Source organism: Sceloporus undulatus, chromosome 3 (assembly GCF_019175285.1).
Source record: "Sceloporus undulatus isolate JIND9_A2432 ecotype Alabama chromosome 3, SceUnd_v1.1, whole genome shotgun sequence".
Taxonomy (NCBI): Eukaryota; Metazoa; Chordata; class Lepidosauria; order Squamata; family Phrynosomatidae; genus Sceloporus; species Sceloporus undulatus.
The window spans coordinates 104,318,014-104,345,361 of record NC_056524.1 but is presented as its reverse complement, the minus strand read 5'-3'; the positions used below and the strand labels follow the sequence as shown (position 1 = coordinate 104,345,361).

The 27,348-nt window shown below is 38.1% G+C and overlaps 1 protein-coding gene and 1 long non-coding RNA gene across 9 annotated transcripts in view; one reads left to right on the top strand and one right to left on the bottom strand.

Annotated features, from left to right (window-relative positions):
- Positions 1-25,937, top strand: LOC121926060. Of its 3 annotated transcripts, XR_006102970.1 has the most exons (5): positions 1-62; positions 8,950-9,019; positions 10,205-10,478; positions 16,101-16,236; positions 25,812-25,935. It is a non-coding gene; the product is annotated as an uncharacterized LOC121926060 (long non-coding RNA). The 3 variants fall into 3 exon arrangements; XR_006102971.1 differs by lacking the exon at positions 16,101-16,236 and having other exon boundaries at positions 25,812-25,937; XR_006102969.1 differs by lacking the exons at positions 16,101-16,236; positions 25,812-25,935 and adding an exon at positions 11,636-12,581.
- The window catches only part of NCK2 (NCK adaptor protein 2), a 78,932-nt gene continuing 64,254 nt past the window's right edge, over positions 12,671-27,348 (bottom strand). For all 6 annotated transcript variants that reach the window (XM_042458653.1, XM_042458656.1, XM_042458655.1 and 3 more), the window contains 2 exons: positions 23,498-24,219; positions 12,671-14,121 (listed from right to left, as the gene is read on the bottom strand). In XM_042458653.1, coding sequence (XP_042314587.1) covers positions 13,927-14,121; positions 23,498-24,219 — 917 coding nt within the window. In that variant the 3' untranslated portion in view covers positions 12,671-13,926. The remainder of the gene's footprint in view (positions 14,122-23,497; positions 24,220-27,348) is intronic.

The window sequence follows — 27,348 nt, the reverse complement described above, 5'->3', positions numbered from 1 at the left end:
AACACATTGCTGCCGCCTTTTAGCATTGGTTTGCTGAAGTGATCGCTTCATTCTGCACAACGGTAAGCCTGAAATTGAGTTTTTCTACTACCGTAGTTATTATGGGAGAGTGCCAACAATTTTATTGAATAATGTACAATCTAAATGTTTTCTTAAATCAAGAGTTCCAAACCTGTATTGTCAACTGTAAAGCTCATGGATTTCTCTCTAGCCAGAGCAGGAATGTTACAAAACAGAAACCAAATTAATCAGACTTTGTTGCTTCATTCTTTTAAAAAACAGAACACTGTAGCTTTTAAATGATGCTGGAGTGGGGTAGTTTGGGGAGGCCCATTCTCCTTTTAAGACACACATTACAGGTTATACAATTTCTGGTTTTCTCTAGAAGGGATTTTTTTCTTTTTTCATGCACAGAAAACAGGTTATGCAACCCTTTCAGCTGAACAATCACTTGTTGGCAAGTGGACAATCTTAAATGATTCATAGAGTTTTAGCCTTCTATTCCACTTGAAAAACATCTCTGAAAAAGAAAAGAGGTAAAAATCAGATAGTCTGTACATTCCTATCAAATGTGGGTCACCACTAGATATGAATAGTTCTTCTCCTTATGGATAGGTAACAGTTTGCTAACTGTTCCGTTGGGTCATCCACAGGTCACAGCCGCTTTAAAAAATTGAACCACAAACTTCTTTCACAACAATATGCAAGAGGATCTTATAGCATCTTTGAGACAAACTACGGTAAGTAAAGGAAGTTGTAGCATTAGTTATCTACTTCCTCAAATGCATGGATCTGCAGGCATTTGATGAAGTAGGCTAGTCTGCGAGAATAAGTCATACAAATTATTTTGCTCAGTCTCAAAGGCACTGCAGTATCCCTTTGCATACTGGTATTCCAGACAAACATGGCTCTGACTTCTTTCACAACAATCAACTCTTTGAGAGAAGAATGGTGTTTCTATACATGTTTATTCCTCTTAATTTGTTGTTTTGTAAAACCACTGTCACAGAATGAGTCCCACCAATTTACCTTCCCCAGTACTTTCTAAATACAGTACATCTAGACAGCCATACCTCTAATTCTTTGAATTCCACAAGGATATGTCTACTGTGTCCATAAGCTCTTATTGTCGTGTCCCTTCAAATAGTTTCTGACTTATGACAACTCTAAGACAACCCTATAATGGGGTTTTCCTGGCAAGATTTGTTCGTAGGAGTTTGCCTACCTCTGGGGCTGAGAGAGTGTGACTTGCCCATGGTCACCCAGTGGGTTTCCATGACTGAGTGGAGATTCAAACCCTCCTATCCTGGTGTCCTAATCCAACACTTAAACCATTAAATCTTGCTGGCTCTCTGTGTCAAAACTATCCAGCATTCAAGAGTAAGTTTATTACTGTTCAACTACAGTTAAGCAAACTTCTAAAGCAAAAGCAAAGTGTAAATCAGCTTTTGTTAAAATGGTGTCCCCCAGAGGTTCTAGACTGCAGCTCACTCTTAGTCTTAGCTAGCTTGTGATTATAAAAGTTGGTGTCTTGAAACCTGCAGAGTACTGTATCTGGGGAAGCTGTTGTAACTTGCTCCCACTTCAGGACAGCATTTATAACAACAGCACAACAATTTCAAGAATTAAAAGATGATAGATAAAATACAGTGAAGAACTCGATAGGGATGATAGAGTCTTTCAAGGAAGCACTATTTGAAGAAGAGCCCCAATTTTAGAAAGTGAATGGAAGCTGCACTTCAAGTAGCTGGGAGAAATAAATAAACAGAAATAGATGGCATACCAATGGAGTTGTTTCCAACTTCAGAGACAAGATTCCATGCAAATCCTAACTAAAAGATGTCAACAAATACAGAAAACAGATAAAATGCCCTCTGATTGGAAACACTCAATATACATTTCAGTTCCCAAGAAAGGGGACACCAGGGACTGCAGTAATTACCAGACCACTGTATTAATTTCCCACGCAAGCAGAGATGCTCAAAAGTTTACAATGAATACTTTTACCATATAGAGTGTGAAAAATGCCAGATGTTCCAGCTGGGTTCAGAAAAGGAAGGGGCACTAGGGATTATAGTGGATAATTGAGTGCTCCAAAGAATTTCAAAAGAAAATCAACTTGTGCTTTGTAGATTATAGCAAAGACATTGACTGTAGATCATGAGAAACTATGGCGCTCTGCCGGTGCCAGTGGTTGCTGTGCCAGGGAACCGCAGTGGACAAACTGTGCGATTCCCTGGCGCAGCAAAAAGAACCTGCAAAAAGTGGGTTCTTTTTGCGGCACAGAAAAGACACCGCAAAGTGCCAATGGTGCACTTGCGGCGTCATTTCCGCACCGCGACGTGCAGACGCTAAGCTGTGCAGACACTAAGCGGACGCCCATGTGTATAGGACGCCGCCATTTTGTACATGCTCGGCATGTACTAGGGTTAGGGGCATCCGGAAAGGACGCCCCTTCCTAACCCTAGTACGTGCTGAGCACGTACTTTTTGGCGGTGTAGAATGTATCATTCTTAGAGAAATGTGTGTGCCACAACATTTGATTATCCTGATGTGTAACCTGACAAGAGGCCACTGTCAGGCAAGGTTGCATTTTATCACGGTATCTGTTTAAACTTGTGTGCTGTATTTATCATATCTAAAGCTGGATTAATCTTGGAGGAAAGGCAAGACATTTAAAGTAAGGAAAATCAACACTTTAAGATATGAAGATGACATCGTATTACCAGCAGAAAATAGCAAAGACTCAGAAAAACTATTGAAGAAAGTCAAGGAAGGAAGAACAAAGGTAGGATTACAGTTGAATATTAAGAAAACAAAAATAGTGACTACAGATGATTTACATAACTTTACAGTAGACAAAGAAGACACTGAAACTGTCAAAGGCTTCCTATATTTTGGCTCATGGCTCAGTCATTTAAAAAATGGGGATTGGAATCAAGAAATTAAGAGGATCACTTAGTAGGGAAGCTATGAAGGAACTGGAAAGACCCTCAACTGCAAAGTTATATCACTGAATACCCAAGTCAGGATGGTCCATGCCATTGTATTTCCAGTTTCATTTGTATGGTTCTGAAAACTGTAGTGAAGAAAGCTGGCAGGGACAACAGAAGAGTTCTGCAGATACCCTGGGCTGCCAAAAAGAGAAACAAATGAGTCCAAGAACAAATCAAGCCTAAAATGAGAAGTCATACTATGGACAAATCATGAGAATATGTAACTCATTAGAAAAGGCAATTGTTCTTGGGAAGGTTGAGGGCAACAGGAAAAGAGCAAGACCCCATTACAGGTGGATAGACTCAATGAAGGAAATCCTGACCCTGTTTAAAAGACCAGAGCAGAGCTGTTGATGATAGGATAGTGATGGCGAACCTATGGCACGCCATGGCGAACCTATGGCCATCGGCCCAGCACAGAGTTTTCCAGAGTTTGTTACTAGAAAGCCAAAGAGACATGGCACTTTGCAATAAATAAGTGGGTTTTGGGTTGCAGTTTGGGCACTCAGCCTGTAAAAGGTTCACCATCACTGTGATAGGGTGACTTGAAGGTCTCTCAGTTTTATCCCTGACAGAAACTATTAACAACAAATTCTATAATAATAATTGTATTGCCTGTAGTAGAATATACCTTTAAATCATGCATAAAGTGTCAGTTAATTTTAAAAAATGGCAAGAATAGTAGTCAGACTCAGATGAGTACAATAATGTCCAAAATCCACAAAATAGTGATACTTCTATTCGGCCGAAGAAAATGCACAAAGATATCACTGTTTTGTGGATTTTTGATATTATTGTACTTTGTATATGGCCAACATGGCTACCCCTGATTATGTTTCCTAGAGTCAGCCCAAATGTGCTAGTCCAAATAGCAGAAGAAAAGGAACAGATCAGTCCTGGTGTTCCCTCCTTTCTCACCCACTTCTTTTGGTATTCAGAGAATACTCTCCAAGTAATGCATTCAAATGAAAATGAATAATCACCAGTTTAACAAAAGTCATTAATCCCCTTTAAGTGCATTCCTGCATGAAGCTATTACTTTGCATTTCACAAGCTTTCAGAGCTAAAATAAATGTTTGATGTAATATTGCTACCTACTCTGTTTTAATTAAACAACCTCTGCAGCCTTAGTTGGTGGAATGTGTCATTAGTCAATAACACATTCATCTTCAAGGGAAAAGCTTTGAGGGCTGTCTGATAGATACACCTTTGAAACAGTGGGAACCATCAGTTAAGCTTTCTCAAGCATTAATGCCCTTTAATGTGACATGAAGTGGTATCCCCTCTTTATCCACTCACCCACCTTCACCTTAGTTCTAAGGGCAATTAACCAACATGCCATGTCCTTCCTGTCTGAAATACAGAAACAAATGATCAGTTGAGGAATTTATATGCTTGGTTGGGGTCTAAATGAGCAGCTAACCCTTTGATGTGTACCTAATAGCTATTCCATATATTACAGCAAGTCAGCAGCCTGAGGATTTGAACTCTCTGGCAAAAGGGGAACTCTTCTAATAGCCTCAAAAGTTCTATCTTCTTTACTCCAGAAATCAGAGTACCAACCCTAGTCTTCTCAGTCAACACAAGATCATTTCCACACTTAGGAGTGCCTAGTGTCATGATTAATACAAAATATCCCTAGGTGTCCATATTTTTATACACATCACAGAATGCAGTTTTTCTGACATAAAATTATTACCTTGGCACACATTTCCTTCCTCTTTTTTATCTGATTACTGATACAAACAGACCATTGCATACTGTAGTTGTCTATTTGAAAATTTGCACTAATATGTAAATACACAGACAAGTATATACACAGACAATTGCAAATGGTAGTTACTCAAGGGGTTCTGCATGTTTATAAAAGTACTACTGCTATGACATTAATTGTTATTGTTAGCTTCCCTTGGGCTGACCCTAGCTCATGGCAACCCTGTAGATGTGACATCTCCAAGATCTCCTGTCCTCCACTGCCTTTGCTCAGATCCTGCAAAATTCATGCCTGGGACCTCCTGATTGAGTCCAACCATCTGGCATGTCTTCCTCTCCTTCATCCACCCTCTACCTTTCCTAGTATTATTGTCTTTTCTAGTGACCTGCATCTTTTCATTATGTAAAGTATGCCAGCCTCAACTGGATCATCTTGGCTTTCAAGGAGATTTTACTCTTCATCTGTCTATAGTATCCTCTGGACTCTTCTCCAGCACCACATCTCAAATGAATTGATTTTCCTTCTGCTTTCTTAACTGTCCAGCTCTCACATCCCTACATGATGACAGGATATACAACGGCTGGACAATTCTAACTTTACTGCTCAGTTGTATGTCTTTGCTCTTTAGGATCTTGTCTGGTTCCTTCATACCTGCTCTCCCCAGTCTTAGTCTTCTTAATTCTTGACTGCAATCACCATTCTGATCAATGTTTGATCCTAGGTATCACATACATTCCCTTACAATTCTTTAATGAGAAATTGATATTATATGTCTCATACAAGACAGCTGGTATGTAAAGTCTGAAAATCAAACTGTTTTGCAATAAAAATCAATGAAATACGCAATATCCAACAGCCATAGCCAAATGTGTATTGATTATGCTCTGAAGGTTTTTCCTGCTTTCTCATTTCAAGTGAAATCCATGTTCCATCCTTTCTCTTTTTCTCTAGCTGTTTTTCACTTATGGATCTTCTATCCCGAGCCAAACCTTAACACTCATGCTACAATAACTTACTTAATATTATCTTTCCCTAATTTCCTGCTTGATCCATCTCTTGCTTTACCAAGGTCTTTCTTTATTGGAATGCAGGTTTGCAGCCAGTCTACAGCAAGGCTGGCAGATGTATGACCCTGCAGATATTATTACACAAGAGCTTCTATATCACTTCAACACTAGAGAGTGTTGACTGGCATCCCAGTCTGATATTAAGGTGATATGTTCCCCACCACTGGTCTATAGCCTACTTCACATGGAAACACTAAACCATTTCAGATTGTGCTGGGAGGCAGGGAGCTCCTGGACAGGTGGGGTAGTATACAGTTTATTAGATGCATTCAAGTCAAGTCTTCACATGTGGCAATCCCATCACAGTTTTCTTGGCAAGATTTCAGAGGTAATTGCTTTCCTCTGGCTAAGCAAATGTGATTTACCCAAGTGGGTTTCCATGGCTGAACAGGGATTCCAACTCTGGTCTCCTGAGGTTCTAGTCCAACACTCAAAACCACTACTGCAACTCTTAGCTTTCTGGAAAGTTTCTAGAAACAGTTTTCTATTTTCAGTGGAAATGATGTGTATAGAGAAACATGACAGATTCCATGACTTGCAGTGTGAAGTGTCCAAATTTTACCATTCAACAGTGGAATCATAAAGCATAGCTTTCTATTTCAAATGAAAATGGGATATTATGTCTCAGTAGTATCTTCTTTCCAACTACTAGGTCTAGCTATCCAGTTCAACTTTTGTTTATCCGATGTAGCATCTAAATGGATACCCATTTGATGCCTCTCTGCTTTCTTTCTTCTAAATAACTTTGGTGAAAAAGATGGAGACAAATTCATAAGAGATGGGATTTATATTTTCAAGAATGGAAGACCAATTTGCTCCTTCACTCTAAATGACTTAAGAGACAATCTGAATTTATCACAGGATCTAGAAACTATCTGATTGTCTCACAAAACTAAGTTCCCAGAATTCCCTAGCATTGAGCCAGGCAGTTAGAGTAGTCTCAAACTGGATTGTTGCTGCAGTGTGTTTTGGACCTTTGTTTACTATCTAATTCAGGGACGGGAAACTGTAGCGGGAGACAAATTTAGCCACTGTATTACCACAGCAGACCACAGCTTCCTGAAATAGCTCTGAGATCAGAGGCAATCAGGATCAGGGATTCTGAACCTGTCCAAAATATTGTGTGCATGTGCATAAGAGGTTTCAGGAACTCAGTGTGGGCAATGGGGACTAAAAAGGGCAGAGATAGGCACAACATGCAGCCCATGGGACATTTTAGTTGTATGAATAATTCTAGACAATTCAAAAGCGTGTACAGTATTTATTTTTGACATTTTGGTTGGCATAGTAAAGGTGTTTCCTTAATAAGATCATTATCTCAGTGAGAAGCAGCTCTGTATCTTATGATAAAGAGTTCATCATAGTGGAGGGAATGTTACTGAAGGAAAGGAGGCACTTCAGGTGGCTTTTATAACAAATTTCTGCACTAACCTGGAGAATAATGTAGCATCCAATGGTTGTATTTTCTGCTACAGGAGATGAGTCTGAGCAAGCCTCTTTTACTTCTCCATTTTCCTCCATAGATAACAATGTTGAAAAATCTGTATAATCTAATTATTAATCACAGAATCACAGAGCTGGAAGAGACCTGAAGGGCGATCTAGTCCAACCCCTGCCATGCAAAAGCTCACAATCAAAGCATCCCTGACAGATGGCCATCCAGCCTCTATTTAAAGACCTCCAAAGAAGGAGACTCCACCACTCTTTGAGGAATTGTGTTCCACTGTCAAACAGCTCTTACTGTCAGCCAATTCTTCCTAATGTTGAAGTAGAATTTCTTTTCCTGTAGTTTGCATTCATTGTTCCATGTCCTATTCTCTGGAGCAGCAGAAAACAAGCTTGCTCCATCCTCAATTTGACACCCCTTCAAATAGTTAAACAGGGCTATCATATCACCTCTTAACCATCTCTTCTCCAGGCTAAACATACCCAGCTCCCTTGTTTACCTTTATTTCTCAGTTACCACAAACTGTGCTTAGTTTACAATTTCAGTCCTGGTGTATGATCCTGGCTTTTCTGAATAAACCATGCTTTGAAATGAACAATCGTTCAATTTGGGCATTAAACAACAAACCAAATCTATTTAGAAGTGGAAGCCAGAAAGGAAAAGAGATGGCACTTTCCCATAGAACTCTAATGTATTTAAATGAGGAAACCAAAAGGGGAAAATAAAGAATGCAGAACGTATCCAGGAAGACACAAGGAAAAACAGGAATGGTTCATAGAAAAGAATTTGGTTTCTAAAAAGGGACTGGGAAAACCCTACATGCGAATTTTCTGAACATTGTGCTGACCAATGTGGTGAAAGCCATGCTTAATATCAGATACAGCTGCTTGGACTTCAAGACTATGTGTGAGGGGCATCCTACATATTCAACAAACTTGCTTCTCTTGGCATGGGGTGAGGTCTAGGAATCTTAGTATGGAAAATGCATTTGACACACATTCAGAGGTATTTTCTTCACATATTCCATGATTCAGCTGTTTTACTCCACAATGATTTCAGAGACTCTCTATGGACACCCCAGTTAAAGTACTTTATCTGTTTTCTGAGTTGGATGTGTTTTGTTGGTAGTACTGTACATAGTAAACATGTGAATGCATGTCAGTTTCCTTGCTTCCTGAAAAGCAGAGATCCAAGAGAAATGTGTAGCTTGAAGAACAGGAACATGTATAATTGAACTGGGGTAAAAGTTTTGTATTGTTGGCATCCATGGAGTACTGTACACATATAAGGAACTCTTTGGAGTCTGTTGGGTTAGGGGAACCCAACAAGGTGACTTGAAAGCCTGCAACATTACAGATATTGTATAGATCATGGACAAACTTGATTTCCAGATCACTAAGTTGTATCTTAATTCCTTCCACATTTGTACATGTGCTTAGCAAGATACAAGGACTCAAGTAATAAATGACTGATGATAACCTTCCAACAGAAATAAGCATTACTTATGAAATGCCCCTCTACTTCATAACTGTTTTCCATTTGGAATTTGCTTCTCTCTCAGAATTTGATTTTAATCATACATTTGAACCTGCATGACTCTCATTTCTAAGAAACAAGTTTAGTATCTTGCCCATCTCTCTCTTTCTCACCCACCTACACAATAAATACCAGAATGCTGTACGCAGGAAACAGAATGGCACTAACCAACTCCGATTTCCATTTCAGATATGACAAGAGAAATCAAGTGTTCCAGAAATGTCAACCTTTTCATCTTCTTTAAAGATTTCCAAAGAAGGTGAGTTCAACCTCCATGGCAATTCAATACCACTGTCAATTGTTTCTTACAGTAAATAGGTTCTTTCTAATGTCTAGGTGGAATTTCTTTTCTTGTCATTTGAATCAACCAATTCGTGTTCTAGTCTCTGGAACAGCAGAAAACAAGCTCGCTCCACCTTCTACATGACATCCCTTCAGCTATTTAGAGACTGCTTGGGCAAGTCACACTCTTTCAGCCTCAAAGAAAGGCAACAGCTTCCCCACTGAAGAAATCTTGCCAAGAAAACCCCATAATAGGTTTACCTTAGGGCCACCACAAGTCAGAAATGACTTAAAAACATCAATGTCTAATGGTAGAACTGTCCATTTTTGGCTCTCTAGTCATTAGGCACAGCCTACTTTTTGTAAGCAAACCAATGAATTGCAGTACTCTAAACAGAGCTGTTATCATTTACAGCAAACAGTGAAACTGCAGAAAGGCAGAGTAATTGGAAAGGGCATTAAATGTTAACAAATGTGTAATATAGATGTTGGGAGCCAGCATAGTGTAGTTGTTTGAGCGTTGGGCTACAACTCTGGAGACCAGGATTTGATTCCTTACTCAGGCATGGAAACTCAACTCACATGCTCTCAGCCTCAGAAGGAGGCAAGGGCAAATCCCCTCTGAAGAAATCTTGCAAGAAAACCCCATAGTAGGTTTGCCTTAAGAGTTGCCATAAGTTGGGAACAACTTGAAGCCACACAACAGCAATGAACACAGATGTTATATTTGCTAGCTAACACTGCAGTAGCATTTTACAATTCTTCTGCACTTTGAATAATTGGTTCTCACAAGTGCTGATTCTGAATTTACACAAAAGTGTAAAAGCTATGCTTAAAACAAGTTGCAAGCAGAGCGCATAATTATAGTTCATTCGCTGGATAATTTCCCTGTAGATGTTCAAAAAGAATACCTAGCTCATTGCCAGTAGTAAAACTTTAACGAAAAAGTGAAATGAATTAACAGAAAGCTAGCAAGGAACTGAAGCATTTGACTGTGGAAAAATTAACTCATTTAGCTAGGCTCAGTTCAGACACAGAGAAGGAATACATACTAGGATTTAGAACTGGGCAAATTCTGAAATGGCCACCAAAGTACCAGGAAGAACGCTGTCCATTTCTTGCTACCTCTCTTCTTCAGCAGCAACAATCTATTTCGTTTCAGAAGTAATTCCTTCTTTGCTTCAAAAACAATCAAACCAAGGGACGCTGCACTACAAAACAAAAGGCAGATGCTGAGGAGATAAACGAGCATTGGGTTGTGGCACCTCTAAGTCTTTTTCTCCTCTGCATGATCAAGCCATCCTTCGAAGTCTTTCCCACCTTGGCAACTCATCTGAAAAGGCTGACAGGACAGAGGATGATGAGAGCCTTCTCTCAGAATAAACTCCAGCGAATTGAAGCCTTCCATCCATAATTATGAACAAACCAAGCCAGAGGTAACTGTTCTCTCTCTTATGCATATGCTCTGTAATAAACACACAAAATAAACAAACTCCACAAAGGGTAATCAAAGAATTTAAAAGATCTGATTCCAGGTTTAGTAGCTGAAGTGGTATAGTTCTTTTCAAGTTGCTAGCACATCATTTTCATGGGGACAGCTCATCTGTTTCAAAATATCATTATACAAAATGCAAGACTCACACAAAAACTTAACACTACTGTAAGAAGATACATAGTTTTCAGATAATGAATTTAACATCTGAGAACAGGGACAGTACAAATGCTTAAAAGGATTATCTGCCACTTTGATGACTAAATCTTTGGACCAGCCCTAGTTCACTAGCATAGACACCCTTTGTTAAAGAAATGTTGCCTTTAATAAAAACTCTTTAAAATTAATCATTATTATCTATGTTTAAGGAAGACTCCATTAAAAAACAACCCTTTAATAAACTCTTAAAAGGACATGTTTTTGAGATTAAATGCAGAGAAAGAGGAATGCTAGAAGGATTTGAATACAAATGGCTAAGTGTTAAGTCAATTACTGAATTCAGTGATGAGAAAGTATCCACTGGAAGAAATTATCTGAGCTATTTATTTTGCATTTAAGGTGTGATAAACTGCCAATTGTTGAAGACAAAAAATTCAAGTCTCTGTGTCTAGAACATAATGAGCAAGCATATTTTAGCAGTAAAGGCAAACAATTCTTATTCTAATGAAACAGAAAGCAACATGGAGAATATTGGTCTATTGTACACAACTGTTCCACCCCAAATAAAGGTTCGATTTAATACATGAAAAACAAAACCCCTTTAAAAAGGGTTGCAGCCTAATTTATGCAATAACTTATCATCAATTAGAATTCACATGTAGATTCATCTTCGAAAAGCTTAAAGTGGCAATCCAAAAATAAACACCAGGTGCAGCTATTTATCTCCTAGAAAAAATATACAATAAAAATGAATACCTTTGAAAACAACTTAAAATGGAGGAAAAGATTTCTTTGAATCACAGTGAATGATTATCTGAGGATCAGCATGCTCTACTAAGCTCATGAGCAGACTCATAGCATACTAAACATTCATGGATGAAATCATCCACAGTTACATCAGATGAGCTGAACTCATTTTAAATAAAGTGTTTATGCATGTAGAGCTTCAACCAGTCATTAAGCTGGAGGGGGAGAAGAATCTTGCCTGTGGACAGACAAAAGGATCCGCTGCCAACTGATTCTCAAGTGTCTGCCGCCAGCTTCTGTTAGACAGGATACCAGAATAAAGGTACAACTTCCTGATTTGGCTTCAAATGTCTTTGTTCCTGACAGCTGGCAACTAAACGTATTTACAGTTGTGGCACATAAGCAAAACAAGAATATACTTGGATTTAAGCCTACTAAGCACCACTGAATCCTAAGGCTGCAAGTCAAAGCTCTTTAACTACCAGAGCAAGTTCTCTTTAACATAAATACAAGTCAGTCAAAGTAAATTACTGTGGCCTAGACATGTTAAATACACATGCTCTGACCCAGAACCTAAGACAACAGTATACCTTCAGTGAGAATATAAACATAGCCTTGCTGCATTCATTCATTCAAAAGAACCATCCAGTGCTGTATCGTATTTGCCATAGTGGCTCTACGTTCTTGCCACCAACTGGTATTCAGAGATATACTGAACTGAACATGAATACTCCATATAGCCATTATGGCTACCAGCCATACCAATCTTCCATAAATTTGTCTAATCCTCCTGTAAGCGATCAGTGTATACAGTATAAAGCAACCCAAGAGGGTTTTAATCACCTTGTGGAGTTATCTTACCCACTCTCGTTTCCATACTACAAAGATTGGTCATCTTCGATGATACAAGTTAAGAAGTAGCAAAACTTGCTATGCAGATGGTGCTTTAATGCAGACCTTGAGAAGAAATTAAAAAGGTTGTGGTGGTCCTGGTATTAGCATAACATTGGAGTTCAGACAAATAAACACTGCAACTGTGCATACATTTAAAATTCTAACTATTCATGATGTCATTTTTTAAAAAAAGAGAGAATATCAGCAATTTTATCCAGCCTTTTCAAGTCACTCAGACCTTATGCTCAATATATGAATGTGAAAAAAATCTACCACATTTTATCATGCTGTATCATTGTCAAGGCCATTACCAAATGATAAATTCAATACTCCATCTTCATATGATACCTTTTTTTTATTACAATATCAAAAAAATGGGTATGCAAGTTTCTTGGATCATAAGGTCCTTTTTTTTCTTTCTCCAATTTGAGGAATGTGCCATCAAGACTATATTTAAAACCATAAGAAGGTTAAAAGAAAAGAAAAAGAAAAAGCATTTTCTTCATATAACATTCTGTGTGTCTCACTATCAATCACACCACCTTTTGTAAACCCTGATTTCTTTTCTGTAATGCAAATATATATAGATATATATTATATGTATGCATGTATGTGTTGGAAGCCCCACCCACCCATAATTAATTATGTTTATTAAACTTCTGTATTAGTGTCAATCAGCTACAGATACATATTACTTTAAGAATTAAATACATAATTGTTTAATTCAAACAAGCAGAAGGGCAAGAAGAAAAAGCATTATGTGGATGGCACATTTGGTTGTATATTACCAAAACATTCAACCATTACAATTCAATGATTCTCTAAGTAACCAACTTTCAATGAAACATCTCTGTTGCAATTACATGTCAAAGTACGCTAGATAGTTTTCTTTAACTACAATCTTACCGTAGTAGTTTAAGAAGTTCTATTACAAAATGCTTTAGTTAGTGTACTCTTCACAAAGAGTCAAGGAGGCAATGTAATAGTTGAATAGAGAGTGTAAAGAGTGCTTCTAGATACTAGGAATTTCTGGAATATACTACTTGGTAAGCAAAATAGCTACAGAACTCACAGCCGAAACCTGTTATGCCTACTATGTTTCACTTAGTTAGCTGCAGGTTCAGTGCATTCCAACCGTGTCCAGTCTCTCAATGACGAGTTCTGCTAGCTTTCTGCTAACATTCACTACCAGAACAATTTAACACTGTTTTAAACTGAGAACGCCCCTCATTTATGTGAATTAACTATGTAAAGGTACACAGAAGAGAGGGGTTTAGAACCCAGGGAACAAACTGAGTACTTGCAATGGTCACTTAAGTGAGATTTTCAACCTGAGGGGGCATGTGAAACAACTGAACTTTTAAAAGACAAAGTAGGCAAACAAACAAAACAAAACAAAAACAAAAACAAAACAAAAAAAAGGGGGGGGCAAAGAGAGAAAGAATATAATCAACAGAGCAAATACTTTAGAAAAGGTCGTTCTCGACGACTATCTCAGACTGGTATAGACTGCTCTGCTCTATAAAAGTGAATCTCAGACCTAAGGCTTGGAAGTTATAAGAGGCCTTGGCAGGCCTAGTCCATCTTCAACGTCACTGAAGTGCTTTGATGAGATATAACTTTTCCCCATGTTCACTGGTGAAGATAGGAGCCTTTTTGTAGTGTTCCACCAACTCATCCATAGTATTAAATCGACGCTGCCCAATGCAATAGACACTGTCCACCAGCTGCACCTTGAAATGTTTGTTCTTCCCTGATGCCTTTAGCGATACTGAGAAGTCACTGGGCTGTAAAGAGAAAGGAAAAGAACAGTGTTAAAGATGGAATGCAAATATGTGATTTAATAAGACTATTATGAGGCAAAGGAGCTGTCTTCTTTCATTTCTATATTTTAAACTGTAAACTACCAACAGCATAAACATTCTATATAGCTAAGTGAAAAAACATCTCAAAACCACCATAGAGACATATAATTTATGCACATAGCCCGAATATTACTAGTTTAAATTAGAGGCCAACACCTACTGAGTGAAAAATAGGTCTCCATTATCCCTTGCGTGTCCCTTATCTGAAATGCTTTGGACCAGAAGTTTTGAATTTTGGGTGTTTTTTTAAAATTTGGAATACTTGTATTTGCATGTGTGTGTGTGTGTGCGTGTGTGTACACATAAGAAAAATCTTGGAGATGGGACACAAGTCTAAAAACAAACTTCATTTCTGTTTCATATACTGTACACCTTATACACATAGCATGGAAGTAATTTTATACATTTTAAAAAGAATTTGCACATGAAACAAAATTTGTATACACTGAACCATGAGGAAGCAAAGCTGTCACTGTCTCAGCAACCATGAAAAACAATTTTGTTTCTGGAGTATGTTGGATTTCAGAAACCAGAGAAGGGAGACCCAACTTGTGTAAGCATTTTAAACAATACTGGATATTCATACAGAAAAGCATGATGGTCGACTCCATGGCCACAAGAGGGCCTTTTTTGCTTTGTGCTTAAAAATGTACCTTTCACCTATATACAGTTCATCCAATTAAGCATTTAACAACATGGCAAAAGGAAATTTTTTACAATATCAAATTACTCCCAAATACAGATAGTTGAAATCTGGTTCTCTTATTTCACTATGCAACAGACATGCCAACATTTCTTCAAGTGTTTTAAGTGCCTGGTTTATTTTTACTATGTATAAACCTGACTGTTCCGTAAACTGAAAAAGCACTAATGCAATGAGTGTTGTCTAAACTGAATATTGATACCTCCCATTTTCTTTTAATCTACATTAAACTACATTTAATACTCTATTTGTATAGCATTTTGTACACCCGTTTTAGGCCAAATGAATGAGGTACATCTGTTGGAAAGAACAGCACTAGCAACATTAGTTAAATATTACCAAAAGAAAATAGTTCAGGTTCCACTGCTATACTGTGTTTAGATTGCTGAAAGTTCTTTTTTGTTAAAGAACTGGGTGTGACTAGCATAAAAGATTGTATCTGTTACTAAGAAAGCCTTCTTGGGTAGGATATTATTAAGCACATCCCATTACTAAGCTCCATGGTAATAATTCATGAACAATACTGCACTGTTAATGTATACTTCCTTAAGGATTATCGGAACTCTTCATCTCCACCTTCACTTAGAGGCACAGAGCTATATTCCACTCATAGCTAAAAGAAGGGTAGTACAGAATTTACTAGCAATTATTTTGGATACAACTCATTTCAAAGGTGGAGCTTTCTACTACTCCATCCAGGCATTCTGGTAATTCCAGTGATTTAACTCTCCAGTTGTAGCTCTCTGTCTGAGACATGTTGTCTTCCATGTCCAACCCACCTTCTCAAATTGCCAGTCAGCCAACACATTTCTGGGTTGATCTCCACATTGTGCAGAAACACGGACACCAAATATCTATGTATTGTTTCTGTCATCCATACCCTCACCCACCTTCAAAATACTAAGAGATACTGAGATCAATCAGGAAGAGAATGGTTAGGATGTATAATCACAAAGAGGTTGGTTTTAATCATTTCTTTAGATAAAATGCAATGAACAATTCTAACAAGGAACTACACTGGCATTTTCTGGCAACAAATCCTAGTGTTAGAAAATCACTAAAAATTCAAAAGACAGACTAGGGAATGCATATCTTAATGATCAAACATAGCACTGCTGGCTACTGGAACATGTTTTGGATACAACTGTACATTATACAGCACAAAACATGTATGTGACACTAATTTCTCTTGAAACAGAGGAGTCACTTGCAAGGAAGGAATTCTGGAGATAAATATTATGGTGAAGAACAGCTAATCTGATCATTCTGGAGTGGAAAGCCCCATCACATCTTTTCTCTACCTCATCCTGTAGTGCTGCCTACTACTCAGAACAGTAAGTTGTTAATAATGAAGTCAGATTTACCATAGGTAAGACAACTATAGAAGACTAGAGAGATCTGTAAAGAGATCTGCATTTTGTTTTCACAGAGTAACATTATGACAGCCTCAACAACAAAGTGCCATGGAAAACAAAATGCAGTACCATGGCTGCTTTCTTTGTCTGCAGCAGATTGTCCATGAGTGTGGGAATCAATCTGAGCATGGGATATACAACTGCCTTATTTCGAAGGCAGATATAGAAACTGAATGGTGTTTTTCTGTCATTTTAAAAGTAATTCTTGCTGAATGGGTGACATAAAAAACAACCAGATGCAAGATTTACTACTCATATAAAATACATTGCTTCTCCTTTCATGTCATTACTCTTTGAAGAAGGCAAAGATAAGACCATGTTTTAGGTATTTAAAGAGAAGAACTGCCAGTCAGGAGGACCTGAAGATCTTGAACAGCTGCTCTCAGGCTATTTCCCTCCTACTTACCACAGCCTCATATTTTAAATAACACAGGAAACATGGAGAAAATGTAAAAGTATTAGGAAATATTTGTTCATGGTTTCTTCCCACTGCAAATATTCCATTCAATTAAAGTCTTTCTTAAAAAGTCGCTTTTTAAACTTTAACACTGCCATTCTATATATTGCATGGAGGTTAAAGGCAGTCTAAAGCAATTCCCTGCTGCCTTCCTTGAACTTGTTCCAAGGCAGTTTATTTTTATATTTTGTTTCTCTTTGCCTTTTTTGTTTCAGTTCTTGGCAGATATTTTTGCTCCTTTTCCCACTGGACATAGCTGCTACAGCTGGATGGTTTGCACGCAATCTTTCCCATGCCTAGACCTCTGGAGTTGTACATAGCGCTCACAAGCACTTTGAGGGCACGTCTGAACCAGTTGTTTGCTATGGGTCACTGCCTGTAAGTGGCATTTTGAATACTTTGTCTGCACAGCAACGCAGAGCTGTTCTGTGCCATCCAGACTGACCAACTCTGAGAAAACCCATGTGACAATGTTTTGAAATGCTCAACAATTAAAAAAAAATCCTTCCATTCCTCATTAATAAATGACAATGTTTTCCTGCTGCAAACCACTGTTACCCAAACAATGGTGTGGGTATGCAGTCTCATCAACAGTGCAGAACTAGTATTCCTTTGTCCACTCTTTTCTAATTCAAAGAATGATATTTCTGTATCTCTGATTATACTTGATTGTGTACTACTCAATTATACTTCCAAAAAGTGCAAAACTTCAGGCCTCAGGAGTCCAAACAACAAGAACAAGGAAAAGGTGGCAATGGCACAACAGTGACTTTAACTGTAACGAGTTCAGAAATTTTGGAAGAGGAAAAAGTGCTTATTAGGGGAAAGAGGGAGCAGAAAACAGTGGATCCAGAAGGATCAGAGACATCATAGTGGCCAACTGGTCTCAAATCTCAATAGTGGGGTTGGGGAAGACAGTTAAACACCCACCAAAAAACCCAGGTATGTGTTGCATGTGTATGTGTGTGTGTAAAATGTGTTGTTGTTTTGTGCAGGTGGTGGTGGTAAACTAGGATTTTGCATTAATGTTTTAAGCCACACCAATATAAGACCAAATCAGAAAATTAATTAGCAAAATACCATTCAGATGTTAGGGCCACTGGCTTAAATAATAATTGTTCTTTAAGAATTGCTCTTTTGAAAGCAAGTTGTTTTGGTTGAATTTATTGAAGGATTGGTTTCTGAATGGCACTTCTTGCATTGTAAAACAAAGTGATTAAAAAGAAGCAACTGTCATTGGATACTGGCCCAACAATGTACAATAAACTGTTAAAGTAAAAATATTTAAATTCAAACAGTAATTGCTGTTCTAGTAACAGGGCTGCAAAATAGTAATAATGGTCAGACTTTCTACACACACACACACACACACACACACACACACACGAATACACCTTTTTTTAAGGAAGTGTTTTATTTTACAAGGCATTTGGCTTAAACCAGCCAACCCTGCTTAACAGAGAAGATGTAATGGAAGAGATATAAATGCTATGCAAGCAAGCTGAACTAATAGCAGAAAATAGGCAAAGCGATCGTTATAAGGTTTGCCTATAGGAATTGGTTATTTCAGTTTGTTCCCTAGTCTGTTCTCTGCTCCAATTACAATACTTGCTTATCCATAAGTTTTCTTTTATCCATACTCTGTGATACAACTGTTCTGTCTTCTTTTTGACTTGTTCTGTCAATCGAGAGCATCTAAACCTTTCCTATGACTGGGATATCCGCCATGATGCATGAAAACCTGCTTACACTTAAAAGCCTATCAAGAACCTGGCTGAATCACATCAATAGTCCATGTCAAAATTTCAGTTTTTTAAATTGACAGAGGGGGTTATAATTTTACAAGATTACTAGTGGAGCATTCAGTGCCCCCTTGGTACTTCCAACAGCTAGTACTGTTCAATTTATATACTCCCTAAAATCAATCCTAAAAGCAGCCTTACACCAGTCCATTTGGAGAAGTAATTTTGATCATGAACAAGACTCCTTAGAGTCTAAATAATCAATAAGAATACTATTAAAGGACAAGAAAGTGTGAAAGGAGCAATGTATTTTTGAATATCAATTTATCCAACGCAATTTTATACAAAATACGCAGACAGTTTCCCCCCACTTCCATGTTAACCTTTACTGAATAAAACTAGTTGGAAAGTACTAGAATATCACAGGCCAGATGCTAGAGTCTGACTTTCACTCTCACACCCACTTGTGTCTGTAGACATTTTCACATGCCAGCTCAAAAGCCTCACACAATTCTGCAAAATGTGTGTGACCTGATGCACCTATTCTCACAAAGTTTGGCAAACCAGAAACTGATTCTGCTTTCTGTTTTTAACAAAGCTGAGGTCCTAAGTGCTGTTATGAATAAAAGTCTCACCCATTCCTCCATTTTCCAGACAACATACTGAATCATATCTACAAGAATTAGAACAATTAAAATGGAATATTTTTCCTTCATCCACCCAGTCAACCTTTAAAAGTATAGTTAATTCTCCTCAGAAATAATAGCAAATAAATGTGTGTGCATGTACTGTACCTTCAAGTCGCCTGTCAACTTGTGGCAACCCCATGAATTTCATAGGGTTTTCTTATGCAATGAATACTCAGAGGTGGTTTTGTCAATTCATTCCTCTGAAATATAGCCCACAGCACCAGGCATTTGTTGGCAGTCTCCTATTAGGGTATTTAGGCTAGGATAGCAAATAAATGTATGTTAAAAAGCCTACTCCCCTCTCCTCCCCACAGCAAGACACATTAAAACCATCTTATGTTTCTTGCTCACAGGCACTGCAGTTTTGAATGATTCTGAATGCATTCCAAAAGTGCATAGGAGAAACCAAACACAAGTTGCTCCTTAGTTAGAACATGACAGATTGTTATTGGTCAGCAAAGGCAACTACTCTAGAATCATACAGTTGGAGAAGACCACAAGAGCCCTCCAAGTCCAACCCTTGCCATGCAGGAAGAAGAAAAAATCAAAGCACTCCTGCCAGATGGCCATCCAGCCTCTGTTTAAAAACCTCAGAGGAGACTCCACCACAATCCAAGGCAGCATGTTCCACTGTTGAACTGCTCTTACTGTCGGGAAGTTTTTCCTAATGTTTAAGTGGAATCTCTTTTTCCAGTAGTTTGAATCCCATGTTCCATGTCCTATTCTCTGGAGCAGCAGAAAACAAGCTTGCTTCATCCTCAGTATGACACTCCTTCAAATACTTAAACAGGGCTATCCTATCACCTCTTAACCTTCTCTTCTCCAAGTTAAACATACCCAGCTCCCTAAGTCACTCTTCATAAGGCATGGTCTAACACTGTCACCTTTATTATCCTGTATGATTTCTAACATCTTTACCTGATGAAGAAGCCAGTGAAGCTCTGAAAGCTTGCATTATGTATTTTGTGCTTCCTAGCTAACCCAATAAAGGCATCCTTCCACAGGTGCTTTGGCCAGTTTCTAAGTTTGCACATACAGTATACTGACAAGATCTGAGGCTGAAGGGAATAACCAGGATAAGGATGTGGTAATCATCATGGACAACTAAAAGAAAAACTAAAGTACAGCAGGAAAGGCACTGAAAATAAAGCAGCCAATATTTCAATGCCTTCATACAAGGCTATGATGTGATCACACTTGGAATCGCATGTTCTGATCATTATATCTCATTATACCTTTAAAAAATTGTTGAATTTGAAAAAGGCGCAGAAATATGCAATCAAAACGTCAGGTGGCTGGAACAACTATCATGACAGTTAATATTATGGGGTTAATTAGCCTGACAAAAATATGGGCTTTAACGCTTACCCAAGTAAGGTAAGTAGTGTACCATAACTCTTTTGAAGAAAAAAAAGGAGCTATCTGCTTCTCTGAGTACAGTGGTGAAAGGAAAGAGCTTAGTGCTTCCTGGAAGAACCTAAAAGAAGCACTGGCTCCCTTTGCTCTTTGCAAGTTCCTTTGTGGGAAAATGCTAAAGAGCTGCCGCCACTGTTTTCCTGCCCAGGCATTCAAAAAGGCCAGAATCAGTGTCATGGCAGTGAGAGCAGAGGGGATTGTTGCTTCTTTTAGGTTTTCCTAGGATATACCAGGCTAGTGACTTTCACCACTTTATGCAGAGAAGAGAACGGTTCTTTCTCTTTTTGGGTACGAGTTAAGGTACAGTACTTACACTGACCCATGAGTAAGTTGACCCAGATTTTTTTTAGTTGATTTTTTACTAACATTTCTAGACTTATACATGTGTATATACAGTACATGTTATGCCCCACTGTCCAGGAGAGAAATCAAGATCGGCACCATACATTCAACATCACCTGCAGAGTCAAAAGAGATCTCTTGTTCATTCTCTAAATCTACTGCTGTGAAGCAGGCAGGAAACACGGTAAATGTTTTCTCCCCACCTCCATCCCTTTCTAGTGCAGCTGGTCTGAATTTCATGCTCTGTGAACATATGGTGGAGCATTCAAGTACACCAAGGGCCATTATCTACCATGAGAGGACATTTCTCTCTTAAATACACACAAACTGTCCTGGTGAGAAAACAATAAAACTAGGTTGATGACCATTCTTTTAGTAATTTGTGTCAAAACAAAAATTAAAAAAATAACATGGGCAGAAATGAAAAACTTGGTCCAGCCATCTGGGGTACAACCAACATGCCCCCCTTCCAAAAACATAATTACTGGGGGGAAAGTGGTAGGAGAAATTCAACAGGCTGAGAATTGCCCCCCACTACCACCACCACTGTAGTCTGAATACATTTCAGATAATACATTTTTTTCATCATCTTAAGTTTCTCCCATCATTTTTTCTTTTTGTGGTGCTCTGCCATCATTCTTTCCGCATCTACTGTGAGGGGATGGGGTAAAACAGCGAACCTGGAATCCTAGTTATCTCTAGAAACATTTAAATGTCCCAATCAAGTTTCAATGTTTCTTTAACAAGCTATTAAAAATTACAAAATATAATGTGTTATAGTTACCATTCTGCCAGCACAATGTAAAGGAATTTAGAAGGAAGCTCCACTCCATTCAGTAGGGTTTATTCCCAGGTATGTATATGTGGTATTGCAAGCTTCCAAACTTTAAAGCACCAAATTTTAATGGGCAGATAATTTTCTGCTAGATTAAGCTTTGTAGCAAAGCCTTTCTCTGGAGTAGCCTTTGCTGAGAGCCAGTGTGGTGCAGTGGTTTGAACATTGGACTACAACTCTGGACATAAAGGTTTAATTCCCTGCTCGGCCATGGAAACCCATTGGGTGATCTTGAGCAAGTCACACATTCTCAGACCCAGAAAACCCTGTGATTGAGTCACCATAAGTCAGAGAAGTCTTGAAAGCACACAACAACAAAAGTTTTGTAGCTTTCACTGCCAAACTCTGCACCAGAGGAGAATTTACAGAATAGTCTTAGCACAGAATAGTCTACGAAATAAAGCTAGGGAAATATGCAGGGATTTTTTTACTGCCTAAGAAGTCATTTAGACCAGTCCATCTTGAAATGCAAACTGTGGAGAGCCCTAGCGTAAAACCCACAGGAAGTGGCAAGAGAGAAAGCCCATCGAAGAGCTGAAAGTTATTCATCTGTATCGAATGACAGCTGCTGCTGCAATAAAATTAATCAGCCTCTAAGGTGCCACAGGACTCTTGTGCCGCATTGTTCTGCTCAGTTTATTTCAAGGGGATTATACTACCGAACATGATTTGGATTAGAATTCTTGTATTTAGTGCAAAATACAAATATGTCTTCTTCTTTACAAGTAATTCAAATTGATTTATATGAAAAAGCCAGAAGCAGGAGATGTAGGTTTACAAATATGCAAGAAGAAAAGAGATTGAGAGAACAGTATTACTTTGTGTGTGTTTTGTTTTTTGTTTTTTTTTGGTGAGGTTTTTGGGCTAAGTGGCCATGTTCTAGAAGAGTTTCTTCCTGGCATTTTGCCAGCATCTGTGCCTGGCATCTTCATAATATTACTTTGCCTTGGCAGAAGCTTCTTAGATTCAGAATGCACACTGTCACGCTGAAATTTTACATGAACATGAACAGTAATGCAAAGAGTACCCCGGGAAGGGGGGGGGGGGATGACGGGACGTCAAGGAAGTTGTATCCATTCAGGATAAATTAAATTAAAACTTTCCTATGATATCAAGACACTGGGTCTTATTTTGTGAAATATTTCTGTGCTCAAATCTTCACAGAAACATTTCTTTTTAAACAGAAAAACCAACCAGGCACAACTAAAGTTGGAAATACAAAATGGAATTTATCAAAAACCTCACCGATAAATTTATATAAAATTCCAGATAATTTAAAGATGTACTATACATCACACATGAGGTCCTGGTTGCTACTTTGTTTCTCCCTAAAAACAACTTAATTATCAGTAATGATGGATGACGGAGAACACTATTTTTGTAACAGGGAAACTAATATATTCGACCAGTATGGGACCCTTCTCTTTCATATCTATTTTGTTGTTGTTGTTGCTATTGCTGTTGTTGTGTGCCTTCAAGTCATTTCCAACTTATGGTGACCCCAAGGCAAACGTAGCATGAGTGTTTCTTGGTAAGGTCACCCAGTGGGTTTCCACAGCTGATCAAGGACTTGAACCCTGGTCTTCAGAATCATAAGCCAACACTCAAGCCACTATACCTATCCTCATAGCCCCATAGAAATCATTGCAAAATAAAATTCAAGCATTTTCCTTCAAGTTCTGATATGAGCTCCACTTACCGAAGATTCACTATCTCTGACAAGGAAATCCCCTTCTACTCCTCTCTCATTTAGAGCACATTCTGCTTGATGCCGAGTAACATTCCCATAATACCATTCTCTTCCTGCAAACCGTCCTGTAGAAGAGGGCCCCGTGTAGCTTATCTGGGGTGGATGGGAAGCGTTCATGGTAGGGCCATCACTTAAGATTACTACATAGTTTTTGGGAACAAGACCGATTTGCCCTCGGGCATTTTTACATTTCCACCATTCAGGGTCATTTTCAGGTTTCTCTATGACTTCCATGGTTTCACCTTTTTCAAAGTTGAGCTCTTCTTCTGTGACAGAACTGAATGGATACAACGTCTGAACAACATGAAGTACTTTCATGGCTTGGCCATTACTCATAGATGCTCCCTTCCTCAAACTCAGAAAACTTGGTGAATCAGCGGTTGCTTCTTCAACTTCCTCTACTACATAGTTTGAAGGAAACCAGCCAATTTGTCCATTGTAGCTCCCCCTCCACCAGCCGTCGCTGCATTTTTCCATAACAATAACTCGAGATCCCTTTACAAGAGACAGTTCATCCTCTCTCTCTGCTACGTAGGCAAATTTAACATATGCTGGGATGTTCAAGTCATAAATCCGATCAGCACTACTACCATTGGATGGGTATTCGGCATCAGTACTAGGGGTCGGTGAGGCATCTCTGGCACTCGTCTTTCGCTTTGTTTTACCCAAGCCTGTTAAAATAAAAAATAAAAACAAGAACAGAAGTTTTAAATAGGCATTCCATAAAAATAGTTTATTGATCCAATACAGAACTGGAAAAAAATACCTCATTCATCTCCTGACTCTGTCAACAAAAGAATTTAGAATTAAAAAAGAATTAAGAATTAAATTATCATGCCAGAAAAGCTGTCAGGAAAAAAAAATCCCAACATCCTAACTTTTTAAGAAGTTCTCTTTCATCTCAGAAGGACTGCTAAACGAAGCTTTGATGTGTCCTTTCCGTACATTTCTTTTCAGATTCACTAGAGTCTTAATAGACACACAGAATAGTAGGCAGAGTGGAAAAGGAAATACTATTTTTATAACCAGTTATGCCTTAGGCTGAACTGTGGGAATAACATCTCTTAAAATGTAACTATCTAATTTTCCTTTTATTTGAACCAACCTAAATAAAAGGACATGTTAAACAATTGTTATTGGACAAGTTCTATCTGGCCTCTCTTTGCCATTCAGGTCTTGACATCATTGCAATATAATACAAATAATTCCCACCAGCAAATAGAATATATACAGAAAAATTTATTCTTGTATACTTCACTGGAATGTTTTAGCACCAAAAATGTACCCAAATGAGCACATTATGCATCATGCATAATGTCATGTAGTGAACTTTACAATCTTTCAATGTGTAACCAACAACTACCAAGAAGGACACTAAGTACAATATTCTTGAAACAGATTTCAAAAACCTGCAGCAAAATCTTAAAGCATATGCTAAACAATAAAACAGCATTACAATGTCCATCATTACCAACCACAAATATTCACACTGAATGACACTGTGATAAAGATCTAACCCAGGAACAATCCTTTAGTACTCCACCCAAAAAATAGACAACCCATATTTATTAGTTCCATGTCACAGAGATTAATAAACCTCATGTGGCATTTCAATTAGGCTGCAGAATCAGTTTGTTTTGGGCCAAGCAGAATTCAAGTTTATTTTGCAAGTCAGTTCTGTATAAACAAAGGCACACAAATCCATCCACATTCTCACTTTAAACACAATGGGTAGACACCAGAAGTGAGGAAGCATCCCCACTCTTTTATTTTACCTATAATACTGGATATCAACTCTTTGGATTACATAAAATGAAATAATCCTGATGTGAAAAGACAGGGGAAAAAATCTTAAATGCTCATCTAGGGTAGCTCAGCACACCTGACCCATTCTGGAGGGTTAGTCACCAGGATAAATAAATACCTACTGGTCAAAACAAAAGTAGAAACAGCAGCAGCAAGAGCATAACTAATATGCAAACACACAGAGAGAAAGAGAGTCAAGTTAGACAGGTCAAACTACCTTAAGCATTGTCAACATCCAAATGATAAAAACAACAATGATTCTGCCTAATACATTTGTTCCATTCTGACATGTTCCCTTTTAATTGTTTCTGAGTGCTTATCTGAATAATTGCAACAAAATGTTTCCCTATGCTAAAAAATCCAATGGCTGTGCACCTCGGCATGCTGACAACATGAAACCAAGTTGTTGTGCTGTGTGATATAATCTCAGGAAAAAAAATTCTTTTACTTTTTATAGAACAGAAAAGTCCAGCAGATTTTGGCTACACTCTGATCCACAATGAAAAATTCCTGTCTCTGCAACTGAACAATATATCTGTATCAACACTGCTTACAATACGAGAAGCCAAGATGGAAACTGTGAAGATAAAATATTATGAAGAAACGGGGGGGGGGGGGGGGGGAGAGAACCCTGGATTCATGACTACAGTACTTCCTCATTCAATTGCAATGACTAAGCCATTTTCCATTTGGATGGACACCACCCATAAATATTTCTAAATATTCAGAACAAGTCTGTCCTTCTAACCAACAACAAAAAGCCACAAATAATTAAAGAAATCCCTTACCATGATACAATACAGTGAATGATTCAGAATTTCTAACACGGTGATTGAAGAAAGGATTTTTTAAATAAAAAAAATATTTTGATAGCATTACAGGATTATGGAAGAGCAATTAAATGTCAAAATGCATACATTCAATGTGACCACATTCTTATGACATTTAATGTTAATTGCTGGGAAAATCTGAGTGTTCCTTTAACACAAGAGTAGGAACAAAGCCCACACAAAGTTGCTTGCATGAAAAAAGTCCCACACACTGTTATTTGTAAAGATAATGCTTATAATTATGACAAGTAGAATAAATGTTAAGAACAAAAAGGACTGTACACTGCAGGGACCTCAATGGGGTTCCTAACAGGCCACCTGCTGTCATGGAAAACTGAACTTCATGTAGGGTTCAAGATGATAAAGAAAGAAGTCAGTACTTAAATCCACTAGGAACAACTTAGAATGAAGGCTAATAATGAATTATGCTCTTTATACCACATAACTAATGCAGTTCATATAGTACATTCCCCCAGTGCCATCATAGTCTATCACTAGGCCTTAAAATATCTGAAAAGGGCCAGCTTCCAGGGATAGGATATCTAGCCTCCCTGAGTCCTCCTCGTAACATATAAAAACTCCTTTTCACCAGTACTGACAGAGCTGCCAGTAGGAATGCAACTGCTGAAAGCACTGTGGGGAAATCTGTACTTTTCATTCCTTGTATTTTTGCAACAGGTTAAGGTCGCTGTTTCTATAGACCTATGTGCAGGTTTGTAATTATAGTCTGCAGCATTTCATTTCCACTAAAAGCATGTGTATACATGGGAGGTCTTGTGTCACTAAGCTTTACGACTATTTTTGCACATTTGTAGGCTTTGTTTAGGAATTGCTTCATTACAGCATTTTACACTCTGTGTACTCTCCAAGAAAACAGAAAAAGATTATGAAAGTGGTAACTCTACTGTTAATCTACACTCAGTTCTGTTTTACCTGGCATAGTTGTAACTCAAGCTTATACCTGGTTATTTAAATCTGGTCATATAATCAGTAGCATTATTTACCAATTTTTTTTTTTTACAAAAGTGATGTTAGGAAGAACAGGTTTTCCTCAGTGCACAATTCAATAATACAATTTTGAAAGGCTACCAAAACTAGGAAATCAAACCTAAAAGAAGCTCTGTGCCACTGCAGACACTTTAACATCCAGTGACAAACTGATCA